This window comes from Chiloscyllium plagiosum, chromosome 35 (assembly GCF_004010195.1).
Source record: "Chiloscyllium plagiosum isolate BGI_BamShark_2017 chromosome 35, ASM401019v2, whole genome shotgun sequence".
In the NCBI taxonomy this organism is placed as follows: Eukaryota; Metazoa; Chordata; class Chondrichthyes; order Orectolobiformes; family Hemiscylliidae; genus Chiloscyllium; species Chiloscyllium plagiosum.
This window is the reverse complement of record NC_057744.1, coordinates 41,248,745-41,276,053: the sequence shown is the minus strand read 5'-3', so window position 1 is coordinate 41,276,053 and position 27,309 is coordinate 41,248,745. Positions and strand designations below refer to the sequence as shown.

Here is a 27,309-nt window from a genome sequence, read left to right as displayed (position 1 = left end):
TAGTTTCTAACCTCCAGCAACACTGTCCCCTTGACTTGTCCGGACTTGTCCGACCTGCCCATCTCCTTTTCCACCTATCCACTCCACCCTCTCCTCCCTGACCTATCACCTTCATCTCCTCCCCCACTGACCTATTGTACTCTATGCTACTCTATCCATACCCCCACCCTCCTCTAGCTTATCTCTCCACGCTTCAGGCTCTCTGCCTTTATTCCTGATGAAGGGCTTTTGCCCGAAACGTCGATTTCGAAGCTTTTCGGATGCTGCCTGAATTGCTGTGCTCTTCTAGCACCAAATATCCAGAATCTAGGGACCTAATGTGAAGCGTGCAACCTCCATGAGGTGTAGCACAATTTTTTGGTTCTTGTTAGGATAGAATTTGAAACAGACAATGAGGATTTGGGTGTGGTAATGTAAGTAGTAAAGGTGAAGAAAACGTCAGGTTCTGCACTCCAAAAGAAATGGCACTAGGAATCTCAAAGGGTTTCCTGGATGGGGCAGAGTTGAACCTGATAGTCTTAAGTGAACATTCAAAACCCAGGTTGATTGTGTTGGCAGGTAAACTGGAGGCAGCGTTGCCTGTCAGAGCTAGGAAAACAGATAAATGTAAAATACAGCAAACTTATTATAAACAGAAATCTATGTGGGCCAGGAGTGTGCCAGTTGATCAAATATTCTGCATATTCAAGAGGTCCACATAGTGTGTGTTTTTACATCAATTAAGTCATAGAAATGTAATATAGGGAGTGTGCACATTACTGTTGTGCTTTATTTACAGCATAAATCACTTAAATAATCAACTTTGCATGAAATAAAATTGACCAGCACAAAGCCTACTCTCTTGCAGCCTTAACTGATTACTCTGATAATGCAGTCATTGACTCAAAATTAAATTCAACTGTTGGTATTTATATGGTCATTGGATTGAATAAAAAGTATATTTACATTGCGGTAAATAAATTAAAAAGACTATAATAATTATATAGAATAATACAGTAAACTGTGATATTTGAAATACATAATTTTTGCTCCCTTTTAAGAGTGACTGTTAAAACAAAGTTTGCTGTATGAGCACAGCACTTTGATTTAATTGATATATAATGAGATGAAGTAATCCAGATACTGATACATCAGAGTAGAGCAATACTGAATTACAGTTAAAGCAGCTTGAGCACAAAGACAAGATGAAAGTGCTCAAGAAGGAATTCCAAAGTACAAGAAAATATAAAGAAAGGGGAATAACAACGAGGAAGCTCGAATTCGAATTGGAAAGGGAAAGGGAAACAACTAAAGAAAAAATGGAATCATGAATATAAGCTTTGACTCTGATATGATGAGCTGGAATCTGAGTTGTGGACACAATGACACGTTAGAGAAGGGTGAAGGTGTCTGGATAATGTTTCAAGAGACATTCACACTCCTTAGATTAATTACATCAAATTTGGACCATAGTCAAGACAAAAGGGTGTGACTGCAAGTGGGGAGGATATGAGGGTCCTGACTTTCTAACAGCCTCAGCCAGTGCCCTTATTCAATAGGTACAAGTTTCTTACTCCCAGTGTGGGTGGGGTCATAGACTGCAGCAAGAATTAGCAAACTGACCACAGCTCTTGTCCAACAACAGTCAAATGGGGGGGGGGGAAGATTAAATAATATTGTAATAGGAGATAAGAATATTAGGGCAGTAGATAGTGTTCTCAGAAGCATGGGCAAAGTCCCATAGGCTGTGTTTGCAAGTTTGAGAACATTCTTCTGTGATGGAGCAGAACTTTGGGAGGGGAGGGATCCAGTTTTCCTGGTCCATGTAGGTACCAACAACAAGGAAAGAATTTCTGCTGAGTAATTAGGAGCAGCTTGGAGCTAAATTTTAAAGCAGAACTACAAAAGCAATAATCTCCAGGTTACTTGGTGAGGCATATGCAAGTCACTATCAGGTAAATAATATGAGAGAAGTTGATAATGGCTCAAAGATTGGTATGGGCAAAATGGGTTCCAATTCTTGTTTATCCATTGGCACCTGGGGAAAGAGCTTCTCTCTTAGTATGGGCTTCATTTGAAAAATGGTGTTACAGTATCCTGGTGAATTGTATAACAAAGGCTGTAGATAGGAGTTTTAACTAATGAGTGATGGTGTGAGGGGGTGGTGGTTCAGTTGGAGAGAAGTTTAAAAAATCAAAAAGAAATGAAAGAACAGAGGTGCAAGGAAGTGAAGAGGCAAATGATAATAAAAGTAACAGGAATGGGTTGAAAATATATGCAAAGGAATGCAGCAGGAATTAGAACCATGCAGTCATATAGATATGCAGCATGAAAACAGAGCCTTTGGTCCAACTTGTCCATGCTCATCAGATATTCTAAACTGATGTACACCTATTTGCCAGCACTTGGCCCATCTCTCTTGCAATCCTTCCTATTCATATACCCATTCAGATGTCTTTCAAATATTGTAATTGTACCAGCCTCCACTACTTCTTTTGGTAGCTCATTCCATACATGCACCACCCTCTGATGAAAAAGTTGCCCTTTAAAAAGAACCTAAACTTTTCCCCTCTCATCCTAAATCTATGCCCTCTAGCTCTGTACACCCCCCACCCCAAGGATAATACCTTGAATATCCCCCTATCCATGCCACTCATGATTTTATAAACCTCTATACGGTCACCCCTCAGCCTCTGGTGCTCCAGGAAAAACAGCCCCAGCCTATTCAACCTCTCCCTATAGCTCAAGTGCTCCAACCCTGGCAACATCCTTGTAAATCTTTTCTGAACTCTTTCAAGTTTCACGACATCCTTCTAATAGGAAGGAGACTAGAATTGCATGGAATATTCCAACAGTGGCCTAACCAACGTTCTGTACAGCTGCAACATGATCTCCCAACTCCTGTACTTGATGCTCTGACCAATAAAGGAAAGCATTCCAAACTATCCAATCTACCTGCAACTCCACTTTCAAGGAACTATGAACCTGCATTCCAAGGTCTCTTTGTTCAGCAATACTCCTCTGTACTTTATTAAGTGTATCGGTTCTGCCCTGGTTTGCCTTTCCAAAATGCAGCACCTCATTTATCTAAATTGAACTCCATTTGCCATTCCTCAGCCCATTGGTCCATCTGATCAGGATCCTGTTGTGCTCTGCGGTAGCCTTCTTCGCTGTCCTCCAATTTTGGTGTCATCTGCAAACTTAATAACTAGACCACCTATGCTCACATCCAAATTATTTATATAAATGATGACGAGGAGTGGACCCAGCACCAATCATAGAACATAGAACATAGAACATAGAAGAATACAGCGCAGTCTGCTTGCCGTCACTTCCTCTGCTGCTCCCGCTCTTTCTGTGAAGGAGAGAGAAAACAAAACACCGATGCCCGCTACAGGTAATCCTTGTGGCACACCACTGATCATTGCCCTCCAGTTTGAAATGCAACTTTCCACCACCATCCTCTCTCTTCTACCACCAAGCCAGTTCTGTATCCAAATGGTTAGTTCTCCCTGTATTTCATGTGATCTAACCTTGCTAACCAGTCTACCGTGAGGAACCTTGTCAAACATCTTATAGAAGTCCATATAGATCATGTCCAGCACTCTGCCCTCAACAATCCTCTTCGTTACTTCTTGAAAATAATCAAGTTTATGAGACATGATTTTCCACGAACAAAGGCCAAGTTGACTATCCCTTATCCGTCCTTGCCTTTCCAAATACATGTAAGTCCTGTCCCTCAGGATTCCCTCCAACAATTTGCCCATCACTGATGTCAGGCTTACCGGTCTGTAGTTTACTGGCTTTTCCTTACTATCTTTCTTAAATAGTGACACCAAGTTTGCCCAACTCCGGTCTTCCAGCACCTCACCTGTGACTATCAATGATCGAAATATCTCTGCAAGGGGTCCAGCAATCACTTCCCTCGCTTCCCACAGAGCTCGAGGGTACGCCTGATCTGTCCTGGGGATTTATCCATCTCAATCCATTTTAAAACATCCAATAACAACATCTCTGTAATATGGGCATTTTTCAAGATATCACCATCTATTTCCCCATATTCTGCATCTTCCATGTCCTTCTCCACATTAAACACTGATGCAAAATACTTGCCTAATATCTCTCCCATCTCCTGCGGTTCCATACATAGGTTGCCTTGACGATCTTTGAGAGGCCCTATTCTCTCCCTAGTTACTGTTTTGTCCTTAATGTATTTTTAAAATCCCTCTCGATTCTTCTTAACCCCATTTGCCAAAGCTATTTCATGTCCCCTTTTTGCCCTCCAGCACGGAGACAGACCCTTTGAGCTCAAACTGGTCTATGCTGACCAAAATGTTGGTCCATTACCCTGCACTTGGCCCATATTTTTCTAATCTTTGCCTATCCATGTATGTATCCAAATGCCTTTTAAATGTTGTTAATGTACCCACCTCAACCTGTTGTGCTGGCAGCTCATTCCATATGTGTACCACCCTTTGTGTAATAAAGTTACTCCTCAGGTTCCCTTTTATTCTTTTCCCTCTAACCTTAAACTTATGCTCTCTCGTCCTCTATCCATGCCTCTCATCATCTTATACACCACTATAAGGTACCCTCTCAGTCTCCTACATTGTAAAGAAAAAATGTCTTATTTTGTCCAACCTCTCTCTGTAACTCAAGACCATTGAATCCAGGCAACATCCTTGTAAATTTCTTCTTCACTCTTTCCTGTCTAATAACATCCTTGTTCTCACAAGGTAACTAACATTGAACACACTACTCCAAGTGTGGCCGCACCACCGTCCTGTGCAACTGCAATATAACTTCCCAACTTAGACACTCAATGCCCTGACTAATGAAGGCCAGCGTACCAAAAGCCTTCTTCACTGCCCTGTCTACCTGTGACTCCACTCTCCTGAATCTGAATCCTGAATCCTAAGATTCCTTAGTTCCACTAACTCCTTAAGGCCCAACCATTCACCATGAAACTCCTATCTTGATTTGACTTTCCAAGATGCAAGACCTCACACTTAGCTATATTAAACTCCATTTGCCATTTCTCGGCCCACTTCCCCAGTTGATCAAGGTCCTGCTGCAATTTCTAATAGCCTTTCTTCCTGTCCACAATAGGCCCTGTTTTAATGTCATCTGCAAAATTACTAATTGTGCCTCGTATGTTCTCATCCAAATCATTGATGTAGATACTAACAGTAATAGGCTTGGCACCAACCCCTGAGGCACTCAATTAGTCACAGGCCTCCAGTCCAACAAACGTCCTTCCAATATTGCCCCCTGCTTCCTATCATGAAACCAATTTTGTATTCAATTTGCCAGCTCGCCCTGAATTCTGTGAGACAGAACATAGAACATTGCAGCGCAATATAGGCTGTTCAACCTATGTTGTGCAGACCTGTGTAACTAATCTGAATCCTATCTATCCTACACTATTCCATTTTCATCCTTGTGTTTATCCAATGACTATTTAAATGCCCTTTAAAGTTGGCACGTCTACTACTTCTGCAGGCAGGGAGTTCCATGCCCTGACGAATCTGAGTAAAGAAACTACCTCTGACATCTGTCCTGCATCTGTCACTGCTCAATTTAAAGCTATGTCCTCCTCATGTTACCTATTGGAGGAAAAAGGATCTCATTCTCCACCCTACTAACCCTCTGATTATTTTGTATGTCTCAATTAAGTCACTTCTGAACCTTCTCCTCTCTAATGAAACAGCTTCAAGTCCCTCAGTCTTTCTCCATAAACCTTCCCTCCATACCAGGCAACATCCTAGTAAATCTCCTCTGAACCCTGTCCAGAGCTTCCACATCCTTCCTATAATGCGATGACCAGAATTGCACGCAACACTCGCTAGTGTGGCAGCATCAGAGCTGCAGCATAACTTCATGGTTCCGAAACTCAATCCCTCCACCAATAAAAGCTAACACACCATATGCCTATTAACCTGGGTCGCAACTTTCAGGGGTCTATGTACGTGAACACAGAGATGTCTATACATTTCTAAACTGCCAACAATCTTACCATGAGCCCAGTACTCTTTATTCCTGTTGTTCCTTCCAAAGTGAATCACCTCTCACTTTTCTGCATTAACCTCCATTTGCCATCTGTCAGTCCAGCTCTGCAGCTTATCTATTTCCCTCTGTAACCTGCAATATCCTTCAGCGCTTGCACAACTCTACTGAACTTAGTGTCAGCTGCAAACTTACTAAACCATTCTTCTACGCATTCATCCAGATCATTTATAAAAATGATAAACAGATTGGACCCAAACCAGATCTTTTGTTGTACACGACTAGTAACTGAACTCCAGGATGAACATTTCCCATCAACCATCATCATCTCTTCTTTGAGCTGGCCAATTTCTGATCCAAACTGCTAAATCACCCTCAATCCCATGCCTCTGTATTTTGTGCAATAGCCTCCCATGGGGAACCTTATCAAATGCCTTACTGAAATCCATATACACCACATCAACCGCTTTATCCTCATCCACCTCTTTGGTCACCTTCTCAAAGAACTCAATAAGGTTTATGAGGAACGACTGCCCTTCACAAAACCGTGTTGAATATCCCTAATTAACTTCTTTTCTAGATGATTATAATTCCTATCTCTTATACCCTTTTCCAACACTTTACCCAGAACTGAAGTATCAATTAATTATAATTGATTTATAATTAATTATCAGGGTTGTTTCTACTCCCCTTCTTGAACAAGGGACAATTTTTGCTATCCTCCAGTCTTCTGGCATTATTCCTGTAGTCAGTGATGACACAAAGATCGAAGCCAAAGGCTCGGCAATCTATTCCCGCGCTTCCCCGAACATCCTAGGGCGGCACAGTGGTTAGCACTGCTGCCTCACAGCGCCAGAGACCTGGGTTCAATTCCCGCCTCAGGCGACTCTCTGTGTGGAGTTTGCACATTCTTCCCGTGTCTGCGTGGGTTTCCTCCAGGTGCTCCGGTTTCCTCCCACAATCCAAAAATGTGCAGGTTAGGTGAATTGGCCATGCTAAATTGCCCGTAGTGTTAGGTGAAGGGGTAAATGTAGGGGAATGGGTCTGGGTGAGTTGCGCTTCGGCGGGTCGGTGTGGACTTGTTGGGCCGAAGGGTTTGTTTCCACACTAAGTAATCTAAAAAAAACCCATCCGGCCCAGGGGATTTATCTATTTTCACACTTTCCAGAATTGCTAACCCCTCCTCCTTGTGAACCTCAATCCTGTCTCGTCTAGTAACCTGTATCTCAGTATTGTCCTTGACAACATTGTCTTTGTCCAGTTAAATATTCATTTAGCACTTCTCTTTTCTCCTCGGGCTCCACACACAACTTCCCTTTACTTTCTTGATTGGCCCTAATCTTACCCTAGTCATTCTTTTATTCCTGATATACCTATAGAAAGCTTTAGGGTTTTCCTTGATCCTACCTGCCAAAGACTTCTCATATCCCCTCTTGGCTCTTCTTATTTCTCTGTTTAGGTCTTTCTTGGCCAGCTTGTAACTCTCAAATGCCCTAATTCAGCCTTCATATCTCATCCAAACATAGGCTGCCACCATCCTCTTGTCAAGAGATTCAATTTCTTTAGTAAACCATGGCTCACTCACTCAACCACTTCATCCCTGTTTGACAGGTACATACTTATCAAGGACACAGTAGCTGTTATCGAGTCATAGAGATGTTCAGCACGGAAACAGACTCTTCGGTCCAACCCATCCATTCCAACCAGATATCCCAACCCAATCTAGTCCCACCTGCCAGCACCCAGCCCATATCCCTCCAAACCCTTCCTATCATATACCCATCTAAATGCCTCTTAAATGTTGCAATTATACCAGCCTCCATCACTTCCTCTGGCAGCTCATTCAATACATGTACCACCTTCTGTATGAAAACGTTGACCCTTAGGTCTCTTTTATATCTTTCCCCTCTCACCCTAAACCTATGCCTTCTAGTTCTGGACTCTCTGACCCCAGGGAAAAGACTTTGCCTATTTATCCTATCCATGCCCCTTATAATTTTGTAAACCTCTATAAGGTCACCCCTCGGACTCCAATGCTTCAGCGAAAACAGCCCCAGCCTGTTCAGCCTCTCCCTGTAGCTCACATCCTCCAATCCTTGCAACATCCTTGTAAATCTTTTCTGAACCCTTTCAAGTTTCACAACATCTTTCCGACAGGAAGGAAACCAGAATTGCATGCAATATTCCAACAGTGGCCTAACCAATGTCCTGTACAGCCGCAACATGACCTCCCAACTCCTGTACTCAATACTCTGACCGATGAAGGAGAGCATACCAAATGCTTTCTTCACTATCCTATCTACCTGCGACTCTACTTGCAAGGAGCTATGAACCTGCATTCCAAGATCTCTTTGTTCAGCAACACTCCCTAGGACCTTACCATTAAGTGTATAAGTCCTGCTAAGATTTGCTTTCCCAAAATGCAGCACCTCGCATTTATCTGAGTTAAATTTCTCAGCTTATTGGCTCATCTCATCAAGATCCTGTTGTAATCTGAGGTAATCTTCTTCGCTGTCCACTACACCTCCAATTTTGATGTCATCTGCAAACTTACTCACTATACCTCCTATGCTCACATCCAAATTATTTATATTTATGTTGAGAAGTAGTGGACCCAGCACCGATCCTTGTGGCACTCCACTGGTTCCTCAAAAACAACCCTCCACCACAACCTTTGAGCCAGTTCTGTATCCAACTGGCTAGTTCTCCCTGTATTCCATGAGATCTAACCTTGCTAACCAGTCTCCCATGGGGAACCTTGTCAAACACCTTACTGAAGTCCAGAGAGATCATGTCTACCACTCTGCCCTCATCAATCCTCTTCGCTATGTCTTCAAAAAACTCAATCAAGTTTGTCAGAAAAGTATAGTGATAATCATAGGCGATCTGATGTATAATATGGGAAAATGTGAAGTTTGCTTTAAAAGGAGAGCAAAAGATCAGTATTATTTAAGTGGAGAAAATCTGAAGAAAACTGCAACATAAAGGGACTTGGGGTTATTTGTGCATAAAACATAAAGCTCGCATACAGATGTGACAGGCAATCAGGAATGCAAATGGGATGTTGGCCCTTAGTTCAAGAGGGTTAGAGTATGAGGAATTCTTACTGTAAATGTGCAAGATGCTAGTAAGACCACATCAGGATACTGTGAGTGGTTTTGATCTCATTTATTTAAGGAAAGATATTATTTCATTGGAGGTAGTTCAGAGAAGGTTCACTAGGATGATCCCTGCTCTGGAGAGATCGTCTTATGAGCAAAAACTAAATACGTTGGGACTCTACTCAATGGATTTTAGAAGAATGAGAGGTGATCTCATTGAGAAATAAAGGATTCTTAAGGGGCTTGACAGTGTAAATGATGAGAGGATGTTTCCCCTCATGAGAGAGTTTAGACATAGTATCAGATGAAATGAGCGTCAATTTAAAACATATCTGGAGGGATTTTTTCTGTCAGAGGATTGAGAGTCTTTGGAACTCCTTGCCATGGAGAGCTATTGGGAGCAGAGTTCTTGTATATATTTGAGGCTGAGATAGATTGATTCTCAATCAGTCAGGAATCAAACGTTATAGAAAAGTGGGTGTGACGAATGTTAGGTAAAAACAATGACTGCAGATGCTGGAAACCAGATTCTGGATTAGTGGTGCTGGATTCTGGATTAGTGGTGCTGGAAGAGCACAGCAGTTCAGGCAGCATCCAAGGAGCAGTAAAATCTATATTTCGGGCAAAAGCCCTTCATCAGGAATAAAGCGAATGTTAGATCAGCCATGATCCTATTGAGTGGTGGAGCAGGCTCAATGAGCAAATCAACCTACTGTTTTTCTCTCTTATGATCTTAAATATTTTAATTCATGTATCGACTGAAAAGGTCAGATGGGAAAAGGTAGCCTAGATGAGCCATTTATAGAAAGTTTTTGGGATAGTTTCTTAGAATAGCTCATTCTGGAGCTGACCAGAGAACAGGATGTACCTAGCTTGATAATGTACATTGTGGTAGGATTTATTCGTGATCTCTAAGTGAACGTGTCCCTAGGTAGCAGAAACTATGATGTGGTTGAAATTAACTTTCAGTTTGAGGGAGAGGGAAGTGGGTTCTGTTTAAAATGTAAATAAGGGCATTTATGATGCTTTGAAAACACAACTGGCCAGAGGATGGCTTAATTTGAGATGCAATGACAGACAACTAAGGTGATATCTCAGAATATACAGAATAGTTTTGCCAATGAGTAAGAAAATTTCTGAAGGGTGGACTCATTATCAGTGGATATGTCGAAATATTAAAGATAATATCGAACTTGGAAAAAAGTGTGGTTGTGCAAAAGCATGTAGCAGGTAAAATGTTGGATGGAATGTCAAAAACAACAAAGAATTGCAACAAAATGAATTGAGGGAAAAACTCGAGTATGAGAAAAAGATAGCTCGGAATATAAAAAAAACTGATTGTAAATCTTGCTGTAAATGTTTTTAAAAAACACAGTTGGCAGAAACAACTTATAGGAGGTGGGTGGCAGATACTTTGAACAGATCTTTTACATCAGTCTTCATGACAAAGAATGACTAACATCCCAGTAGCCATGAAAAAATCAGGAAATGGAAGGAAGGGAGGAACTCAAGAAAACTGCAATCATCAGAGAAGAGGTTTATAAAATCTGAAGGGGCATGGATAAGGTAAATAGACAGGGTCTTTTCCCTGGGTTGGGGAGTCCAGAACTTGGTAGCATAGGATTAGGGTGAGAGGGGAAAGATTTAAAAGGGACCGAAGGGGCAATTTTTTCACGCAGAGAGCGGTGTGTGTATGGATTGAGCTGCCAGAGGAAGTGGTGGAGCCTGGGACAATTGCAACATTTAAAAGGCACTTGAATGTGTGTATGAATAAGAAGGGTTTAGAGGGATATGGGCTGGATGCTGGCAAATGGGTCTACATTAATTTAGGTCATGGTTGGTGTGGACAAGTTGAACTGGAAGGTCAATTTCCATGCTGTACATATCTATGAATCTGTGACTCAAAGTTGTTAATTTTCCAAAACTACATTGATTTAAGGTGGTACCTTTAGATTGGAAGATGGCGCTTCAAATTTGTCCATTCATTGAGTCATAGAGATGTACAGTATGGAAACAGACCCTTCAAAAGGGGAGGGAAATAAAGCAAGAACCTGTAGGACAGTTAGCTTAACGTCGATCACAGGGAAAATGTTCAAAGCTATTACTTAAGTTATAAAAGGACACTTGGAGGATTTCAGTTCAAATGGCATTTGTCCTATTGGTTTCTTCCAGGAATTTAGGTTTCCTACCACTGTCCGAAGATATGCCGGTTAGGTAGATTAGCCATACCAAATTTCCCGTTGTATCCACGGAGGTACAGGCTCGATGGATTAGCCATGGGAAATGTGGGGTTGCAGCTGCAGATTTGGGGGTGTGGTGGGGTGGGAGCCTGGTTGGGATGCTCTTCAGAGAGTCTGTGTGGATTCGATGGGCCAAGTGGCCTGATTCCACACTGTAGGGAGTCTATGATTCAATGAATCTATTGGAATTCTTTGAGGTAAAATTTACTATGGGTAAAGGGCAAGTGGTGGATGAGAAAGTGAGGTCTGCAGATGCTGGAGATCAAAGTTGAAACTTTATTGCTGGAACAGCACAGCAGGTCAGGCAGCATCCAGGGAACAGGAGATTCGACGTTTCGGGCACAGGCCCTTCTTCAGGAATGAATCATTCCTGAAGAAGGGCCTGTGCCCGAAACGTCGAATCTCCTGTTCCCTGGATGCTGCCTGACCTGCTGTGCTGTTCCAGCAATAAAGTTTCAAGTGGTGGATGCCCTGTCCATGATTTCCAAAGGCATTTGATAAATTGATTTGATTTATTGTCAGTATGGGCAGATCATAGTAAGCAAGGAGACACAGATAAATTGCTGTGTCAAAGATTATTACAGAAAATAGAAGGTAATGATGTAATCCCAGCACTTTGGTACGGAGAAAAGATTGGCTGGCTAATGGGAAGCAAAGCACAAGTGTAAGTGGGTCTTTTTCTGGTTCCAAGATGGAGAGTGTTGTACCACGGGAATTGGTGCTGCTGCATCAACTGCTTATATAAACTATATAAACTTGGAAGAAAGGATAGAAGGTATGGTTCCAAAATTGCTACGGATGCAAAGATATGTGGAAAAGTAAGTTGTGAAGATGACATAAGGTTACAAAAGATGTAGATTGGTGAATTGAGTGGACAAGCATGTGTCAAATGCTGTGTAATGTGGGTAAATGTGAAATTGTCCATTTTAGCAGGAAGAATATGAAAGAAGCATAGTATGTAAATGGTGAAAGAGTGCAAAGCTCTGATATGCAGAGGAATATGAGTATCTTGATAGAACATAGAACGGTGCATTGCAGGAACAGGCCCTTCAGCCCGCCATCTTTGTGCTGACCTTGATTCAATTATAAATTAAACCAACTGCCTGCTTATGATCTGTATCCCTGTCTTCGCTGCCTCAACATGTGTATGTTTAAATGTCTCTTAAATTTTATTTGCAAACTTGTGGCAATTTTGCTAGATTGTTAATTAAAAGAAAAGTGCCAGAAATATGTACCATTTCAATTGTAGCCAGTCTCCAAATCACTTTAACAACTGTTTGAGAATGCTGTTGTTTGCTTATCCCATCCTATTGTACCTTGTTAATCCCACAGAGATTAGGCTATTTAATAGCATAAATGTGTAATACTTCATGGAAGGTTTTCTGTTTAAACTAGGAGCTGCTTCCTCTTCATTCATATTAGAAAATTTTAGTTCTTCGTGTGCAAGTGCTGTGAACTGACCTTTAAACAAATGAGTTGAGCCACTGCGTCTACAAGCTCTAAATTGCTGTTGATTGAAAATATGGTTTAAATACTTATAGTTGCTGAGTAAAGAATTCTTCGTGGACTGAATCAGTTCAAGATGAAAACTCGCCACCCCTTTCCTGAGGAGTCAACAATAAAAACAATGATGGCATGTACCAACAATTATTTTTCTTAAATCTGAGTGAATCCTACAAAACTTTTATTTCACTGTCTTAATGACAGCAGATATACATACTGAAATTGATAGGGATGAATTTTAGCTTCTCCAGTCTGATCTTTTTGGTGTAGTATATAATCTTGACCACTAGAGGCTACAAAACACCTGCTAAGTTTGAGTTTGGTGGTGCAATCTGATTTTCAGCACATTCATAATCATTATATCGATGTGAAGTGACGAAGTACATTTTTGAAAACGGACATACCAAACTCATCAGGTAACAATTCTGTTAAGTCTGTGATTCTAATCATTGGAAATTTAATCAGAAGTTTGTGCTATCGTGATTTTTGCCAATTGTCTCAATTTTGCAGTCGTCAGGTTTGTCAGTTCAAGTATCTGATTTTTTTTAAAATTGACACTATTTTCCAAAGTTAAATTTGGAACTTTTTTGAGAACAACATTCTTTCTAACACTTAAGCCTTTGATTTCAAACAAAATTGTTCAGCAGTATTGGGATTGTATTAGAGCGTTATGGACAAGGCCAGACCCCTCAAAACATTTTTAAGCAGGTAGCCCAGACCGTGACAGTGAGGAAGGATGTGGCAGGTTACAGCAGGATATAGAGAAGCTGCAGAGCTGGGCAGAAAGGTGGCAAATGGAATTCAATGTAGCTAAGTGTGAGGTGATTCACTTTGGGAAGAATAACAAAAAAATGGGGTACTGGGCTAATGGTCGGATACTTGGTAGTGTGGATGAGCAGAGGGATCTTGGTGTCCATGTACACAGATCTCTGAAAGTTGCCACCCAGGTAAATAGTGCGGTGAGGAAGGCATATGGCGTACTGGCTTTTATTGGTAGAGGAATTGAGTTCCGGAGTCCTGAGGTCATGATGCAGTTGTATAAAACTCTGGTGCAGTGTGGACCTTTTCCCGCGTATGGAGTCGGGTATTACAAGAGGGCATAGCTATAAATTAAGGTGGGGGGGGTAGATATAGGACTGAAGTTGGGGTAGGTTCTTCACTCAGCGAGTCGTACGTTCATGGAATGCCCTGCCAGTAGCAGTGGTGGACTCTCCCTCTTTATGGGCATTTAAGCGGGCATTGGATAGGTATATGGAGGATAGTGGGTTAGTATAGGTTAGGTGGGCTTGGATCGGCACAACATCGAGGGCCAAAGGGCCTGTACTGCGCTGTATTCTTCTATGTTCTATGTAACTTTACTATTTGTTTCGCTCGGTATATATTGGAGATTACTGGTGTAAATTAGCTGGGTCAACTGCCAAGTTTTAAAATTTATTTAGAAAATTATGGAATGAAACACAAGAGTAGAAAATAGAATACCCGATAACTTATCCAAATCAGACTTAATGATGCTGTTCCGAAAACACACACATCCCTTAGCACAAACAGTAAAACATGGCGCAGGCTTGCAGTTTGCAAGGAGAGAGAGTAGTCCAACAGCTTGTTTCACACACCCCCTGCAGTAATTGAACCAAAAAAACCTCAGCTGCCAGGACTGGCCAGTCCCCTTTCATTATACAAGTTGTTTCTAAAACATGAAATCCTTTGGCTTGAGGTATCATCTGTTCGGGGGTAAACAAAAAGGGTCCCAGTAAATTATTCATCTCTGCACCAACTCTGCCGTTTCGGAGCCTGGGCTGTTTTAAGACCCCTCTGGAAAAAGCTCAAGGGAACAGTACCTTTGAGAAAAAGGGTCGGCTTTGTGACAACCCCCCCCCCCCCTTAAAAAATGAACCATCATTAACCAAAGGTGGCTTCATTTTTAAAACCCCTTTTAAAAAAAAGTTGATTAGTACTCTAAAATGCACATATACATTACACTGATTATACACATGCAAACATGCCTGACGACAGGATTCAGTCTGTGTACCCCCACCACTGAATACCTCCGTATCTCATTAGAGTCTCAACAATGCATCGGCAATCACATTTTCTCGATGTGGCGCAAACACAATGTTCAAATTGAATGGATGCGACAACAAGCGCCATCTAAATTGTCTGGCATTTTTGTCCTTAAATTCTTCCACAAAGTTCAATGAGTAATGATCAATGTATACCATTGTCTCAGATGCGTTGCTAGTAATATAAACACTGAAATGTTGGGAGTGCCAACACCAAGCTTTAAGTCTCTTTCTCAACCATGAAATATTTTTGCTGATGAACATTCAGTTTCATGGAAAAATACCCAATCGGTCATTCTATTTTCTTAATCTCTGCCTGCAGGAGCACCGCACCAACACCCATATCGCTCGCATTGATAACCACCTTGAAAGGCTTGGTGTAATTAAGTGTGGCTAATACTGGGGCAGTGGTTAACACAGTTTTCATGCTGTCAAACGCCTTTTGACAGTCTGTTGTCCACTGAAACTTCTTTCCTTTCTTTAGTATTTCAGTGAGTGGTGTTGCTACACTGCTAAAGTTCATCACAAACTTTCGATAAAATCCACTCAATCCCAGGATCTGTTGTATAGCTCTTTCTGTCGATGGTGTGGAAATTTCCTAATTACTTTTGTTTTCACATCCCATGGGGCCGTTTGTCCATGTCCAATAACATGGCCCAGGAAGGTGACTTGGGCTTTGGTAAATTCACTTTTAGTTAGGTTTACCACCAAACCTGCCTTCTAAAGTCGATCTAAGTCCGATAAATGCTGTAACTGTTCCTTCCATGAGTGACTAAAAATCACCAGATCAGGAATGTATACAACAGTTGGGTAATCTGGCAATGACCTTATTAGTCAGTCTCTGAAATGTGGCTGGAGCGTTTTTCATACTAAATTTCATCCTTCTAAACTGATACAGTCCATTTGGCGTTATGAAAGCCAAAATTACCTTTGCTGTTTCTGACAAAGGTATCTGCCAGTGGCCTCTGAGCAAGTCTAACTTAGAAATTGCTTGTCCCACCTTTTCAACACAATGTTCCAACCATGGAATTGGATATGCATTAGTTTTTGTAAGTACATTGACTTTGCGATAGTCCATACATAACCGTTGGGTACCATCTGTCTTTGGCACCATAACTATGGATGAGCTCCGGTCATTATAACTCACTTCAATTATGCCATCTTGGAGCACATGTTCTATCTCCTCTTGAACCTGTGCCAACTTTAGAAGGTTATGCCTGTAAGGATGTTGCTTAATCGGAACAGCATCTCCTACATCTACATCATGCACAATTATGTTAGTACCTCCCAAATAATTTCCGCATATCTCCCCATGTGATAGCAATAACTCTTTCAGGTCATTTTGATTTTTCTCAGGAAGATAACCCAATAATTTATCCCACTTTAATTTGAGGAATGTCCAATTCAGAATTTGGTTATTCCTTCTTTGTTGTAATCATTAATACTTTCTCCTCTTGCTTTCCTTCCCTGTCAAAATATCTTTTGAGCATATTCACATTCACATGACACATTCCGTGAGATTTCTTCCTGTCTAGAGTCCTTATCAAATAGTTCACCTCACTCAATTTCCTTTCGATTTTATAAGATCCGCTAAACCCTGCTTTTAAAGATTAGATTAGATTAGATTACATTACAGTGTGGAAACAGGCCCTTCGGCCCAACAAGTCCACACCGACCCGCCGAAGCGAAACCCACCCATACCCCTACATTTACCCCTACATTTACCCCTACCTAACACTACGGGCAATTTAGCATGGCCAATTCACCTGACCCTGAATCTGGCAATGACCTTATTAGTCAGTCTCTGAAATGTGGCTGGAGCGTTTTTCATACTAAATTTCATCCTTCTAAACTGATACAGTCCATTTGGCGTTATGAATTGAACCCGGGACTCAGGCGCTGTGAGGCAGCAGTGCTAACCACTGTGCCACCGTGCCGCCCACTGCCACCGTGCCGCCCACAAGGTTCAGCTATTACTGGAAGTAGCACTATTTACCTTATCCCTGCTAGCAAAATTGCGAATTATTGATTTCTTACCTGCTTCCTGTTTCATTGCATGCTGTGATACTGTTAAATGCTGTCTAGCCAACTCCCCAGCTCTACTTAATCGTTCTTGAAGATTTGACAGTCCAAATGTGTGGTCTCCGAATACTGACTTAGTAATTTCTCCTTAATCGATTTTAGTAGTCCTCTGACTTCATGCCCAAAAACTAATTCAAATGGACTGACTTTGGTTGATTCATTTAGTGCATCTTTGACTGCAAAAAACACATGTGGAAGTTACTTACTCCAATCATCTGGTTAATCCTGACTATAAGCCCTCAACGTTGTCTTTAGTGTTTGATGCCATCTCCCTGCGATTCTGGATAGATCCTGGATTCTGCAATGGATTTGAATTGTTTATGCCTAAGCTGTCCATAACTTCCTTGAATAGTTTGGATGTGAAGTTTGACCCTTGATGTGACTGTATCTCAATTGGTAGTCCGTATCTAGTAAAAGAAAATTCGTAGAAAAATTACACAATTCTTTTTGCTAAGATATTGTCTAATGGAATGGCCTCTGGAAATCTCATTGATGCAGCCATTGTTGTTCACAAATACTGATTCCTGCTTTCCGTTTGAGTTAGGGAACCTACGCAATTAATTAAGACTCTTGCAAAAGGTTCCTCAAATGTTGGTATAGATATTAAAGGTGCAGGTTTTATTACCGCCTGTAATTTTCCAATTACCTGACACGTATGACATGTCTGGCAAAATTCAATTGCACCCTTCTGCAGTCCAGGCTAGTAAAAATGTCTTTGTATTTTAGCCTGTGTTTTCTTCACCCCTAAATGACCTCCAAGTGGTAGCTCATGCGCCACTCTCAACACCACCTTTCTATACCCCACTGGCAATACAATTTGATGAATTTGATGACCATTTCTCATCTGCTTGAATATGTGATGGTCTCCTATTACCTCATTAAGACATCATTTTTCAGGTAATAACATGCAGGAATGCATTCAGACTCATTTACTGAGTATATCTTTTAATACAATTGCTTTAACTTTTCATCCTTCTGCTGAAACTCAATGAGCTCAGCAAAGCTAAAGATATTTGCATGATCCTTTATTTGCTCTTGGTTTGTCCCAACCAACTGACTGGATGCAGTCTCTGCTAGTGCTACTTCAGCTTCCTTCTCTGTGCCGTTTGATCTCTCCTGCTTCAGCTTGTGACTCTGTGATCTCATTACTACACAATCAAGCAAGATTCCTGGATAAACATACTGCATTGCTTCAGTTGCCTGCATTTCAACTGGCTTTTCAACTAGAGTAGGCAACATGCCTAGCGGTGAATCAGCTATATCATTCGCAAGGACAAATTGTATTCCTGGTTCCAAGAATTTGTCCAGTACTCTTAACACAAATTTTCCCCTTTTTCTGGACACTCTAGCCTCACTTTAAATAATTGACCCCTTTTTGTCTCACCATGACTTCCTGTTACCAGTACCTTTTCTGGCAATAGCCCTTCAGAAGTACATATCTTCTCATCCTTCAGCATCACAGACTGAGAGGATCCTGTGTCCCTCTTTACCTTCTACACCTGGCCTATGTGAATAAGCTTTGCAGGTATTTCTTAAGTACATATCTTCTCATCCTTCAGCATCACAGACTGAGAGGATCCTGTGTCCCTTAATATTGTAACCTCTTTACCTTCTACACCTGGCCTATGTGAATAAGCTTTGCAGGTATTTCTTTAAGCAGATATGGCACTTCCTCCTTCACTACCATCTGATCAGCGTGTGCACTCTGCAGCTTTCTAGCTTCGTGTTACCACTCCAACAAAACTTTCAGGCTTATCCCACCTTCCCATGCCTGGCTTTCCTGTGCTTTTTCTAGCCCACTAACACTCTGATTTCATGGGGTCTACTTTATTACAATGAAAACACAGGAGCTGTTTAACTTCTTTGCCCCACTCAAGGGTTGCCTTTTTACCCTGGGATAAGGTCTCCTTATGCTTTTCACTGAGATCTAGCTTTCACTTTCCATGTGAGGATTTTTCTTTTCCATAACTTCTATCCCTCATGGATTGAAATTGATTCAGGAAGTCAAACCATGGATTATGGACCAACTCATAATCATCAGCCGTGTCAACTGCTAACCTTGCCGTTTTAACTCTCTGCTCTTCCACATGAGATTGCACTATGTCAGACGGTGAATTTTTGAACTTCTCCAAAATAATTCTCTCTCAGGGCATCGTACGTTTGCTCTATTTTTAAAGCTCTTATCCACCTATCAAAATTACTTTGTTTGATCCTTTCAAACTCAATATAGGTTTGACCAGGGTCCCTCCTTAGATTCCTGAAAATGTTGTCTATCAGCTTCTGGTACAAGTTCATATGTACTTAAGAAAGCTTTATTTACTTCCTCATACACCCCAGATACCACCTCTGATAGTGATGCAAATACCTCACTAGCTCTATCTACAAGTTTAGTTTGGATCAATAAAACCCACATGGTCACTGCCACTCCATTAGTTTAGCTACTTTTTCAAATGAGATGAAAAAGGCTTTCATATCCTTCGCATCAAATTTAGGCAATGCTTGAACATAGTTAAACAGTTTCTCACCAGGCTTTTGACTTCCGGGGGCTTGCTTATCCTCACTCTCTTCCTCACTAAGCCTACCTTCAGGCTTTATCTCCATCCTTTTATGCTCACTTCCCTTTTTAAGTGTCAATTTCTGAAGTTCAAACTCTCTCTCTTTCTTTCTCTTCTGCTAGAGCCCTTTGTTTTTTTCTGATTTTAATCGTAACTCGAACTGTTTCATTTCTGCTGCCCTTTCCTTCTCTCTCGCCTCTAACTCAAATGGTTTCATTTGCAATTGAATTCTTGCCATTTCTACATATCATGATGTGTTTCCAGCAAATTTAAAGATTGAACTACTGCTGAAATCATCACATCTCTCCTCATTAGAAGGTAAATGCAACCCCAGCTTGTCTATTAATTTCCGCCACTTGGTCTTGTTTGCCTTTTGTAAAACCCCCAAGGTTACTTCTTCCACCTCTCGAACCTCCTCAGTGACTGAAAGAGCATTTGCTGTCAGAGTGCTGTTTAAACCAACCAAATCAACAGCTGAAATAAAAGACACAAACCACCACTTAATCCCACTAAGAGACCCCAATCTGTTATGGCTAGGCCAGACCCCTCAAAACATTTTTAAGCAGGTAACCCAGACCTTAACTTTGTTATTTGTTTAGCTAAGTGTAAATTGGACATTCCTGGGTTGACTGCCAAGTTTTAAACAGAAAATATTTATTTACAACATTACGGAATGAAACACAAAGAACAGAAAATAGTTTACTCGATAACTTATCCAAACCTGACTTAATGATGCTGTTCCAAAAACACACACACCCTTGAGCACAAACAGTAAAACATGACGCAGGCAACTCACAATTTGCAAGGAGAGCGCGAGAAGTCCAGAAGCTTGTTTCCCACATCCCCTGCTGTAACTAATCCAAAAAACCTCAGCTGCCAGGACTGGCCACTCCCCTTTCATTATACAAGTAATTTCTAAGACTGAAATCCTTTGACCTGAGGTATCATCTGTTTAGGGGTAAACAAAAAGGGTCCCATTAAACTATTCATCTCTGTACCAACTCTGCCGTTTTGGAGCCTGGGCTGTTTTAAGACCCCTCTGAAAAAACTCAATGGCACAGTACCTTTGAGAAAAGGACCGGCTTTGTAACAATAAACACCCTAATAGTCAGTAGGAAATTGAGGAGCAAATTTGTAAGGTGATTTAAATTTATCTGTAAGAATGATAGGGTGGTTAACTTTCCAAACAAACACTGGAGTGTTAAGGGTTTAGATGGGGAGGAATTTAAATTTTTACAAGAAAATGTTCTGAATCAGTATGTGCATGTACCAACTAGACAAAGTGCAAAACTTGATCTACTCTTGGGAAGTAAGGCAGAGCAGGTGACTAAGGTGTCAATGGGGGAGCACTTTGGGGCCAGCAACCATAATTTTATTATTTTTAAAATAGTGATGGAAATGGATAGACTGGATCTAAAAGTTCAAGTTCTAAATTGGAGGACGGCTAATTTTGACAGTATTACACAAGAATTTCTCTGGGTGGCACAGTGGCTCAGTGATTAGCACTGCTGCCTCACAGCGCCAGGGACCCGGGTTCAATTCCTTTCTCGGGCAACTGTCTGTGTGGAGTTTGCACATGGGTTTCCCTTGGGTCTGCATGGGTTTCCCTTGGGTGCTCCGGTTTCCTCCCACAGTCCAAAGATGTGCAGGTCAGGTGAATTGGCCATGCTAAATTGCCCATTGTGTTAGGTGCATTAGTCAGAGGTAAATGTTGGGGAGTGGATCTGGGTGGATTACTGTTTGGAGGGTCGGTGTGAACTTGTTGGGCCGAAGGGCCTGTTTCCACACTGTAGGGAATCTTAAAAATAACTTTCAAAAGCTGATTGCAGGCAGATGTTTGGATGTAAAGGGATGGATGGAAAATAGGAAGCCTTCAAAAATGAGATAACAAAATTCCAGAGACAGTATATTATTGTGAGGGTGGAAGGAAAGGCTGGTAGGTACAGGCAATACTGAATGACTAAAGAAATTGAGGGTTTGATTAAGAAAAACTAGGAATCATGTCAGGTATAGACTGGATAGATCGAATGAATCCTTAGAAGAGTATAAGAGGAGCAGAATGATGGAGCAGACTTGATGGCCGAAATGGCCTAATTCTACTCCTATATCTTGTAATCTTCATGTTATCTGAAAGACGTGAATAGCTTAATCTTCGGAAACAATTGGCAGTACACAGTTAACGCGTTGGAAAGAATATAATCCTAGGGGAGGTGCCAATTGTTGCAGTTCAGGGATTTTAAAAAAAACGATGGCAGTGGCTCAGTGGTTTGCACTGCTGCCTCACAGCGCCAGAGACCCGGGTTCAATTCCTGCCTCAGGCGACTGACTGTGTGGAGTTTGCACGTTCTCCCCGTGTCTGCGTGGGTTTCCTCCATGTGCTCCGGTTTCCTCCCACAGTCCAAAGATGTGCAGGGTCAGGTGAATTGGCCATGCTAAATTGCCCGTAGTGTTAGGTAAGGGGTAAATGTAGGGGTATAGGTGGGTTGCGCTTCGGCAGGGCGGTGTGGACTTGTTGGGCCGAAGGGCCTGTTTCCACACTGTAAGTAATCTAATCTAATCTAATCTAATCTAATCAAGGTCAGTGTGGACTTATTGGGCCCGGCCAGTTTCCACACTGAAAGGATTCTGTGGTTCTATGATCTTGTGATCTTCATGTTATCTAAGGAACATGAGTATCTTAATCTTTTTAAACAGTTGGCAATGATCTCAGTACACAATTAATGGGTTGGAAAGTATCCAGTATTTCTAGAACCATTTGTCTGTTTTTTGATGCTGTAAAAGTTGCAAGGCCACGAGATGGAAAAGTGACTTCAAATAGCCATAGATGTACTGAAAAGATATTCACGCTGAGTCAGGTAAACTATTAAGTTCAGGGAAAAAAAATCATCAACTTTTTTTGATTTTCTGCAGGCAATAATTATTTCATAGCCTTGCTGAAAGGAAACAAGAAGTCAAAGCTTTTTGCCTTGCACTTATCGGGACTAGGATGTAAGAAACAGTCTTGGAAAAAATACATTACACAACATGAGAAACAGGTGTTGAATGGTGAGGCCATCTTTGCCATGAAGATGCAGGAACAAGTTATCTGACTGTTTTGATTCTTTGACTGGTCAGGCAGACAGCCAATAGTGTGTGCCATAGAAATACTGAGGTTGGTAGTATCCATAACAGGTTTCCTTCCATGAAAAAGATGCAATGAATGGACAAATTCCTTCAGTGTTCATAAAACAGGGTCCTGTGCATTTAGATATGTCGTGTGTCGCATGCTTGACAGATTTTTGATTTGATTTCAGATTATTTAATAAATGATTTCTATAATACAGTCTCAAACCATCGTCGACATACTTGTGGACTTGGCTATTTTCAAGCCAAAAAAACATATGTTCAGCCTACAGCTGTACTAGCAGTTTGTGATGTTCGGTAGTTTCTCCACGTAACCTAACAACATGCGGACTATATGAAACAATGCATCTTATTGACTATTCACAGCCTATTGATCATGCTCAGCTAACTCATGCTTGCAAGCCTCAGAGCAGCATACCCACTTTTAAATGCGATTTGACAGTGATGAAAGATAGTACTTGGAAGTTGTTGGGGTGATTAATGTATGACTGAAGACTCTTGAAGAAATAAAGGCCTATGTGATTATACATTAGCTTTTTTTTCAATGTTTGAGGTGAACAATTTTTGTTGTATTCGGAATTCAACATTTTCGCTGCTAGTTGCTTGCTTTACAAATATGCCTTTGCTGTAGCCTCAAGATAACAATGCAGGAGCTGGGAGGTTATCAGAATTAAATTGCCAATTTATATCTGAAACTGCACATTCTTGTTGAGTCCATACTGATTTAAACTTGGATTCAGATGATACAAAGTTGTATTACAGTCAACCTTTCCACAAACCAAAGAGAAACTGAGACACTTTAATTGTATTAATGTAGCCCAGATTCACGCTCCAAAGGACCTACAATCTGCTAATGTTGTCCAGTCTCTATCAACTGCTTAACAGTGAACCTTCAGTACCTCTATCCCCCAGCTTCTTTCTGTAGTAGTTACAGTGTAGTCTGCAAGTCAGACATCCTTTGGTATTTGGTCGCTTCCTTGCCCTCAAATGCTGCTCTGTCTTGGGCATTACCTTCTGTAATGATTACATTTTCCATTCTGTACGTTTCCTCCTTGCATTTGGGCAATTGACCTAGCTTGCATGCAAAGCAGCCAAGAGGCCCCTCTAGCTTTCTGTGCTGGTTGATTGTGTTTTCATCTGATGAGATGTTTTGTTCCTATTTTTTCCCCCATTTTGGCTTAGCATTGTGGGAAAATGTAAGGCTAGATCATTTAGTATATTCAAGGCTGAGATAGACATTTTTACCCTGATGGTTAAGGTAAAATCAACCTAAGGTAAAATAAGCTAATGAGACAAACCTTATAAATTTCAGCTAAGTTGCTCTGAGAAATTTGGATTTAAAAATATGTTCCTTCAGGAGTCCTGTAATTAAACCACCCATCAAAATAAAGCAATAGGCATAACACCTGCCTCCGAGTTTGTTGGACCAAGATGCTATGACTTGTTTTCACTGTGCTGTTTTGATCCTCAGGATGTGAAGGAGCTAAATCTGACTGACAATCCAGCCTGGAAAGGTGACAAGGTGAACACAAAAGGTGACAAGTATGAAGATTTGCAAGGTGCTGCATTCATCTGTCCTGTCGTTGGTTTGGAAATGAATGGTCGACAGAAGTGAGTTATTTGATTTTAATATTTCCTTAACATTAGGACTTTGATTCATGAGAATTGCATATACAAATAGAGTTAACTGATGAGCTGTAAACTGTGTAAATGTTTGTGAGTTATACAAAACTTTTAAAAAAGATTTGTAAGGGCACCTTTTAGTAACCATTGTGGTATATTGTAATTGCCCTGTTCAGAGATCTTGCTACACACCTCTGGGACAGGTGGGATATGACTAACTCACCCTGATAGGGGTATCCTAGAAGACTTGTGCTTGGCAGTGTTTGTCAACCAAAAAATCAACAGGAAAACTTTTACAGACCAGAAATGGTTCACAAGGTTGGTCCTGGGTATGGAGGGACTTACTTGTGAGGAGGGGGTGAGTCAGGTGGGTCTGTACTCTTTTTGGAAGATAAAGAAGAGACACCTTATTGAAACATAGGAAGAGACGTTTTCCCCATGTGGTAAGGTCTAGGACCAGAGGGCATCATCTCCGAATTAGAGTTTGCACATTTAAACTAGTGATGAGGAAGAGATTTTTCTGATGGTAGTTGATCTTTGGAGTTCTTTACTGCAGAGAACAGTGAGGCTAGATCATTTAGTATATTCAAGGCTGAGATAGACATTTTTAATTGATTATGGAATCAAGGAATATGGAGAAATGGCAGGATGTGGAGTTGGGGATTATCAGATCAGCCATGGTCTTCTGGAATGATGGGAAAAAATGGTCTACTTCTGCTTCCACATCTAATAGTCTTAAAATAACAGATTGTATTAGTTAAACATGATTGATATTAGCAATACTGTCGTCTTCCCCTTCCGTATTATTGGTCTACCCTCTTCTGTGCCATCTCCCCCCTTCATTTCTACTGTTTACTCCCTTCCGGCACTATGTCTCCCCTTTGAATGCCACTTTCTACCTCCCTGCATGCCATTTGCTATCTCCATCCCCAAGTGTTAAAAATGGAAAAATTCCCTGAGCCAGATGGGATTTATCAGAGGATTCTCTGGGAAGCCAGGGAGGAGATTGCCGAGCCTTTGGCTTTGATCTTTATGTTGTCATTGTCTACAGGAATAGTGCCAGAAGACTGGAGGATAGCAAATGTTGTTCCCTTGTTCAAGAAGGGGGAGTAGAGACAACCCTAGAAATTATAGACCGGTGGACCATACTTCAGTTGTGCGTAAAGAATTGGAAAGAGTTAGAAGAGGTAGGATTATAATCATCTAGAAAGGAATAATTTGATTAAGGATGGTCAACATGGTTTTGTGAAGATAGGTTGTGCCTCACAAACCTTATTGAGTTCTTTGAGAAGGTGACCAAACAGGTGAGTGAGGGTAAAGCAGTTGATGTGGTGTACATAGATTTCAGCAAGGCATTTGATAAGGTTCCCCACGGTAGGCTATTGCGCGAAATACGGAGGCATGGGATTGAGGGTGATTTAGCAGTTTGGATCAGAAATTGGCTAGCTGAAAGGAGACCCAGGGGAAATGTTCATCCTAGTTACTAGTGGTCTGCTACAAGCATCTGTTTTGGGTCCACTGTTGTTTGTAATTTTTATAAATGACATGGATGAGAGCATAGAAGGATGGGTTAGTAAATTTGTGGATGACACTAAGGTTGGTAAAGTTGTGGGTAGTGCTGATGGATGCAGAGGGAAATAGATAATCTGCAGAGCTGGACTGAGAGGTGGCAAATGGAGATTAATGTGGAAAAGTGTGACGTGATTCACTTTGGAAGAAGTAACAGGAATGCAGAGTACTGGGCTAATGGTAAGATCTTTGGTAATGTAGATGAGCAGAGAGATCTCGGTGTCCATGTACATAGTTGCTTGAAAGTTGCCGCCCAGGTTGACAGGGTTGTTCAGAAGGCATTTGGTGTGTTAGCTTTTATTAGTAGAATTATTGAGTTTCAAAACCATGAGGTCATGCTGCAGCTATACAAAACTCTGGTGCGGCCACATTTGGAGTATTGCGTCCAGTTCTGGTCACCGCTTTATAGCAAGGATATGGAAGCTTTGGAAAGGGTTCAGAGGACATTTAGTAGGATGTTGCCTGGTGTGGAGGGAAGATCTTACAAGGAAAAGCTCAGGGACTTAAGGCTGTTTTCATTAGAGAGAAGAGGGTTGAGAGGTTACTTAATTGAGACATCTAAGATAATCAGGGGGTTAGATAGGGTGGACAGTGAGAACCTTTTTCCTCAGATGGCGATGGCTAGCATGAGGGGACATAGCTTTAAATTGAGGGGTGATAGATGTGGGAGAGATGTCCTACTCAGAAAGTAGTAGGGGAGTGGAATGCACTGCCAGCAACAGTAGTAGACTTGGCGACTTTAAGGGGATTTAAATGGTCATTGGACAAGCATGTGGACAAGAATGGAATAGTGTAGGTTAGATGGGCTTCAGATTGGTTCCACAGGTTGGCGCAACATCGTGGACCAAAGGGCATGTTCTACGCTGTAATGTTCTGTGTAACTACAGGTCAAGTCAGTGTATGGAATAAGCTGTCAGAGGAAGTGTTGGAGGCTGCTACAATTACAGCATTTGAAATGCATTTGGATGGGTATATAAATAGGAAGGGTTTAGAAGGATATGGGCAAACTGCTAGCAAATAGGACTAGATTAATTTAGGATATCTGGTTGGCATGGATGGGTTGGACTGATAGGTCTGTTAAACATAGAACACAGAACATAGAAAAGTACAGCACAGAGCAGGTCCTTCAGCCCACGCTGTTGTACTGAGGATTATTAGAAATAATAAAATAAAATAACCTAACCTACGCATCCCTCGGTTCATTGCTGTCCATGTGCGTGTCCAGCAGTCACTTAAATGACCCTAATGACTCTGGTACCACCACCACCACTGGCAACACATTCCATGCACACTGAACTCTCTGTGTAAAGAATCTTCCTCTGATGTATCCTCTATACCTTCCTCCTAATATCTTAAAACCAAGACCCCTTGCACCAGTCATCCTTCTCTGGGGGGAAAGTATCTGACTATTGTCTCTATCCATGCTTCTTATTACCTTGTGTAACTTGATCAGGTCACCTCTCTTGCC

At 41.3% G+C, this 27,309-nt stretch overlaps 1 protein-coding gene across 2 annotated transcripts in view; it reads left to right on the top strand.

The window, feature by feature from the left end:
- The window catches only part of rtf2 (replication termination factor 2), a 155,776-nt gene that overhangs the window by 21,636 nt on the left and 106,831 nt on the right, over nucleotides 1–27,309 (top strand). For both annotated transcript variants that reach the window (XM_043676979.1, XM_043676978.1), the window contains exon 4: nucleotides 24,121–24,260. In XM_043676979.1, coding sequence (XP_043532914.1) covers nucleotides 24,121–24,260 — 140 coding nt within the window. The remainder of the gene's footprint in view (nucleotides 1–24,120; nucleotides 24,261–27,309) is intronic.